Below are 6,396 nucleotides of genomic sequence, written 5' to 3'. Positions count from 1 at the left end.
CAGGCTTTCATAAAAGCATTTTATATCAAGAATCTCAATACAGAATGATTTCTATGTCAAAATACATTTACACTGTAAATTGTTTATAGGAAGAAAAGGACACCAAGGAATGGAGTTTGCTGGCATTGAATACAATAGCAGCAACTGCCCCTGATATTTTTCCTTCGTTTTCTACTTCAAACGTTTCTGACAAAACATGTTAATCTACCCCTCTACACTTTGTCTGTGGTTTTATCGGTTCTATCGGCCAGTTTAATATATCGAGATGTGATCACCATACGCATTCCCACTGTCAGCAGCTCTCCAACCTGCCCAGAAAACTCACTTTCCGTGGGCTTCTTCCTGCCGAGGCTGACAGCCGCGCTGGGTGCTGACACATCAGGAATCTTCAAGCCTGTCCCTAACATCTGGTTTGAGACAACATTTTCAGAATTAAACAGCAGTTATCAAATGCAAAACTAGAAAAAAGTCACATAAAAACCACAAGTGAAGATTGATCACACAATTTTATTAGAGTCTTTTGAACAAATGTAATCCTCTGTGAAAAACTCTTGCAAAAGAGACATTGGAGTGTACTATTTTCAACCCTGAGCATTAACACTGCATACCAAGGGGGGGTGGGTCAAGAAGCTGGTTCGATTGAAGCACAAGCACAAGCCACTGATATTCTCTATGTGATCAGGTTTTTACAAAAAAATACATAGTTTTCAATAAATAATGCTTAATTTTACAACTTTGATACAGCAATGTCATACACCGTTTCAACACACTACACTCTGCATGCTAGATAGTCTACGAGAAGACGAAACTTTGCCATGCATTTTCTTTCCCCCCTAGTGCTATCAAACACTTCATCCTCCAGCGCACTGCCTCAGGTAGCTTTACCCTCTCTCTGTTTCACAGCAACAGGTCGTGCGCTGGCATGCAAACTCTAAAAAAGGTCCCCCCCACAAACCACTCAGACTTCTACACAAAAGGGTTTTTCAGCTTTTCTGCTCCCAAACCTGGAGTGGCTAAGAAAGTAAGTTTCATGTGGCCTTGGAAAATACACACTTGTTAACAGTGTCATGCTGAAAACTGCTCTAAAACATCAGGTGGTTCTGTCCTGGTGGCCGTCACGAAGCATTATGGGATGCCATAACCACTAGGAGTCCCAAACCGGAAAAAATAGGCCTCCGTTTTAAAACAGTCAATTCAAAAAAAGGTGTCACAGAACAAATGCAAAAGACTCTTAAACCCACAACATATGTACAAGAGTAAAAGTAGACAAAATGGGAAATTAATGAGAATGGCGTATAACGGTTCTCCCTATGTGATTCAAGGGAGGAGGCATACTGTTTTTGAACAAAAGCTGGATGAAGAAAAATGTGACAGAGGGCCCTTTGTCAATATCTATTTGATCAAAATTCTTTATATGATAAATTACTTCCAATTGTTCTGCTTTTTTTTCTGGAAGGGGAAATGTAATGTGTCTAAGAAAGTAAGACAAGTATTGTATTAAAGAAATCTCTTCGAGGAGCCTAGAGGAAATCCTATTTTTTATGCCTTTTTAAAGTTTTTGTCATATTGCTTTATTTCGTCATTTTCACAGCAGAGAAAATCGAGTCTACGTGACTACATAAAAGAAGTTTGATCAAACAGTGAGACGGGAGCCTCCACATATGCACATCCAGGTTGCTTAAATTCACCAATTGCTCGTTGGAAACCACATCTCAACTCGATCATATTGCTTTTAGTGGTTTGTTTCTCTGTAGAGAAGTTCTCTGTTTGCAACTGCAGGCAACTAGAAGTTCCCAAATCATTTAAAACAGTCCTATCTGTGCACTGGCAGAGGTGCTAGATCTTGTACGAATATCTCTACCCAATAGAGTTATTACTTTTATACACGGAACATTATGAACTTGTGTCTCCCTTTGTAAGCCGTTTTATACTTTCTGCACTTTTGTGCTTTTATTGAGTATAAAAATAGGTCTCCTTTAAAATTCTGTTTATTTTAAGTTCACTAAAAAACTACTTGTTTGTGAAATTCTCTTATAAACTCACTGCATCCACATGGAACAGATAAAACTAATTAGGCAGCTAATGGATATAGGTAGTGTTAAATAAATACAATGAAAGAAATGAAGATATGGTAGGAATCAAGGGGAAAAAAAAGCCAGCAGTAAGTAAAATGGAAGAGAGCTCAGTTTCATGAATTTCCTTTCATCTTTATTGTGGTTAAAAACGTAGGCTCCACAGGAAGGGGCAAAAAACAAAACTGAACAAAAAAAATCCTGAGTTGTTATCAAAGAGCAGAATTTTCCAGATCATCAAATAAAAGGGGATGTTGTAGAATAAATCAAATAGAATGAACAGTGAGAAAGAACCAATAATAAAAATAAGCCAAATCTCAGAAAAGTATGTCAAGAGTTACATGGAGACGGTAACTTTGGGAACTTGTAAATTCCTGTGTTAGGATAGGTAAGGCTCATTCTCGTTATCCTCACAGGCTTAGGCTATACAAAGGGTATTTGAAACTGACATTCCTAATGGAAATTTTATAAAATTTGGCCCTTAGAATAACTGAGAAATATCCTGAAAAAATCTTCCCTGAAACTGTAATAAAGAAAGTTTCTTATCTACTGATAAAATTGACAACTCAGTAAACTATTTTCGCTGGTCTTCCTACATAAGAAAAAAGCACAAATATATTTGCCTCAGAAATCTGTTAAAAGCAGGGAACCACACAGTAAAAGAGTATAAAGATTCTATAAATGGGAGAGTCCAAGAAAACCTCTCTCAAAGTGTCCACAAGGATACATATGCCCATTAGAAGAAAAGTAAGAATATACATATTATTAATCATATCAGAGAATAAGAAAGTTAAGATTGATATAATATATTTATATTGAATGACTACTTTAAAATAGAGCAACTTATTTGCCTTATTTCTCAAATTCCTTGGGCAAAAGTCACTTAAATTCTGAAGTAAAAAACAAATGTAAATTTCTTGTACTGTACTAGTATCAGAGGATTATGATTTCAACTCCCAGAGAAGAGAAAAATAAGTGTTGTCCTTTGAGTCTTTTTCTTTCACGAAAAAAACAACTAAATCACCCTGACTGCTACATTTATGCATATTTAAATCACTTCCCCTTGATTAACATTAAAAAGAAACATCTCTGCCCAAAAGAGTTGTAATGATTTCTTTCTCTAGCTAAAGGATAATCATTCTACAAATAATTTGCCCAGTGTCTGTAGTCATTCATAACATACATAATATTTGCAAAGCACAGTTTAAGTACACTGCCTTTTATTAGCATTTTTTTAAAATAAAAGGGATGCATATCAGAGTGTAAGAACTGGAAATTACTTCCACAGTTTAAAGAATTAATAAGAGAATGCTGGTTCAATTTCTTAAAGATGGAAAGCTTACCAAAATGCCATCAGAGTCTGTGAACTACTTATAATAAACAGCAGGATCCCCACTGGCTAGGCTGCCGTGCACACAGCGCCCACCCCCCACCCCCAGGTTACCATTTTAAGATATTCTGTCAATGCTTAGTTAAAAATAAGACTTACTTAAGAGACCAACAAAAAAAAAAAATCAATTAAACTTTTATTGAAGACTATCCAGTGGCAAGAATACCTTGTATATTATATTATGTTTTAGACATTCAAAAAAGAATTCATTAAGATGATTTTCACAATGCACTCATCAAAACAGCCTTAAATATTGTTAAAAAGCGCATTGAAGCGCCTGTCCTGAGTTCTAACAGGTTTTAAATTTAGGTTGCCAACCAATTACTTTTATTTTTCTATCAAGTTAGGCCACATGGCTTTTAAAAAAAAAAATCTTGACTATCTCTTCCCATTCTGAGGCCAAATTATTACTTTACTAATTTACTTAAAGTTTCCACTTCACCACAGAAAATGTCCAAGATTCATCTATGATTAAAACATAAAATACATGCCAAGTTTTCAGGTTTTCAAAATACATAGATCAGCCTATCGATGGGTTTACGTTGTCAACAAGTTTCGGAACTGCAGCAGAGGGCTGCCACGTAAAATCACCAGCACGGAGCAAGTGTCAATTGTAAACCGCTGGTTTAATTATTCGTGGCTAAAATAAATGTACCACCAAAGGCTGCATTAGTCTACATGTTGAGGGGGTGAGGGGTAAGGTAAACAACTCCAGAAATCCAGTTCTATATTGAGAACCTGGTTAACGCCATCAGCCCCTTCTTTTCCCAAGTGTACTACTGAAATCTGATGGTTTATCGAAAGGAAAAAGCCACAGAAAAGAAACCTGTCCATCCGCAGCAAAAGCTTGCTGGCTTCGCATCCCAGGGGTGGGGGCTGGGGAGGAGGCTCGCCCAGAGCGGGAGTCTGGGGGGCGGGTGAGAGGCCCGAGTTCGCAGTCGGGGGGCCGGGGGTGAGGAGGTGGTAAGATCTAGTAAGGCAAAAGCAAGCGGGAGGGGAGGAGGGAAGGGCGCTGGGGCCCCTTTGGCCTAGCAGCTGCAGTTACTGTGCAGACGCTTCCATTCGGTCTCGCCAAATCTCAGTAAAAATGGAAGGCCAAACCTCGGTCAATCATTTCAGTAGGTGAAAGAGTCGTGGTGATTTTGCAGCGAGTTTCAATTAGCCACTGCAAACCTCCCCCGCTGCAGGCGCCGCAGCTCAAGAGGCTGAACTCCGGGGCTGGCACGCTGGGCCCCGAGCAGCCTCCCAGCCTCCCTCCTCCCAGCCCCAGCGGAAAGAGGCGGCGGAGGCTCAGAAGGGGGGCGGGAGCCCGGGGCGCGCGTGCCCGGCCGCGATCGCCTGCCCTGGCTTGCCGCGAGGGCTTGGGGACACAGGCCGGTCAGGAAAAATGGTGGGGAGCGAGGGGGTGTGGACAGGCAAAAGGTGCTCAGCGAGCAGGGAGAGCCAGCGGGATGGGTCGCGCCCGCGCCGCCGCCCGAGCCCCCAAGAGGCTCCTGGAGAACAATCAAGATGGGGATCCACCTTTGTTGCGGCGGCCCCCGGGGAGCTGATTCCTGGGCAGCCCCTGAGCCGGCGCGCGGGGAGGGCGTGGTGAGGGCCCGGGGTGCGCGGGTGCGGCGGCCGCCTGCTTCCCGGGTTTGCTTTCTTCCTCTCACCCCGCAGCCCCGAGGCTTCCCTCCCCGGCCCGCGGGCCCGGGACGCCAGCGCTGGAGTCTCCACGCGCCTCCAGGGCCCGCGTCGGGGCGCGCCCAGGAGCACGCGGTGGCGAGGCAAGAAGAGCCAGGCACCGGGACGCGGAGCGCAGGGCTCTCTGCGTTTTGCGTCCCGGGTGACCGCCCAGGCGCCCTCTGCCACCCCCTGCTCCCCGCGCCCTCACCAGTGGTTCGGCCCTCCCCGGCACCCCGGAGGCCGCGACTCGGATCGCACAGAGGCCATGCCATATTCCTCGGGGTGCCCTTGGCCAGCCTGCCGCGTCCTCCCCCCCACTCCCACCTCCCTCCCGCTCCCAGCCTGGGTCCCGCCGCGCCCCGCGCTCCCTGCCTCCCCGCACCGTCCTCCTTCCCTCCGACAGCTCCACGGCCCCGGGGGACAGAAGGAAACAGACACCGACCACTTCTCTTCCCCTTCCCCCTTCACCGCTAGAGGTCAAAAACTGCGCCGCGTTCTCCGCCAACAACCAGCTCTGAGCACACGCGAAGATGCAGCGTTAAAAATAAAGAACAGAAAAAATTCAAATCTGGAAACGGCTGTCCCCACCCTTTGAGAGGCGGGGATAGAAGTGCCCCGAGCGCTCGCTGCCCAGGGCGGCTGTCACCGCGAGGTTCAGCGGGGACGCGGCCCGCCGCAGAGAACACACAAGCCCCAGCTAACAGGACCCCGACCAAGCGAGCTGGCAATCCAGGCCCCTCCATCCGCCCCTCCCCGGCCAGCTCCGAGCCTCCGCGCTGCCCGCCCGCCAGGGTGGGTGGGGAGAAGAGGCAGGGAGTGGAGGAGGTGAGAAAGGAAATGGGGAGCTGGAGATGGAAAGGGAGGGCAGAGAGAAAGAACACCCTTCCCCTGTCTTTCACAACCAGCGGAAGAGGTAAAAGAAATCAGCCTGCCAATTGAACACTTTTCAGCCTAACCCCCTAAATGTAGAATTCTCTCCTGCCACCTCCCCCCATCCGCGCACACAACAGCCTCACCACCGAATGCTCTGCGACAACGGGACCTCCAGTTTGACTTCCATAGAGACTATTGGCGATGCGAGTTTCTATCAGTTCCAGCTGATTTATTAAAATTGTCAAGATACAGACTTCCAGCACAAAAAAAAAAAAAAAAAAAAAACAGGCAATGATGTCGACAGTGCATTGAGTCTGCTTTGCCACCATTTGCTACAAAATATGCAGATGGTCTGTACTTTATTTAGATTATATTGCACAAAATGAGAAACTT

General features: G+C 45.2%; 1 protein-coding gene across 1 annotated transcript; it reads left to right on the top strand.

Moving 5' to 3' along the window:
* The first annotated feature begins 5,109 nt into the window (after nucleotides 1–5,109).
* Nucleotides 5,110–5,969, top strand: LOC112636939. The gene has a single exon (XM_025405732.1). The coding sequence runs from the start codon at nucleotides 5,396–5,398 to the stop codon at nucleotides 5,723–5,725; it is 330 nt and encodes a 109-aa protein (XP_025261517.1). The 5' UTR covers nucleotides 5,110–5,395; the 3' UTR covers nucleotides 5,726–5,969.
* Nucleotides 5,970–6,396: the final 427 nt, after the last annotated feature.

Source organism: Theropithecus gelada, chromosome 13 (assembly GCF_003255815.1).
Source record: "Theropithecus gelada isolate Dixy chromosome 13, Tgel_1.0, whole genome shotgun sequence".
Taxonomy (NCBI): Eukaryota; Metazoa; Chordata; class Mammalia; order Primates; family Cercopithecidae; genus Theropithecus; species Theropithecus gelada.
This window is presented reverse-complemented; position numbering and strand designations above follow the sequence as displayed.

Coding starts and splice junctions, on each gene's coding strand:
- LOC112636939 (XM_025405732.1), top strand. CDS start 5,396: ATGCCATATTCCTCGGGGTGCCCTTGGCCAGCCTGCCGCGTCCTCCCC.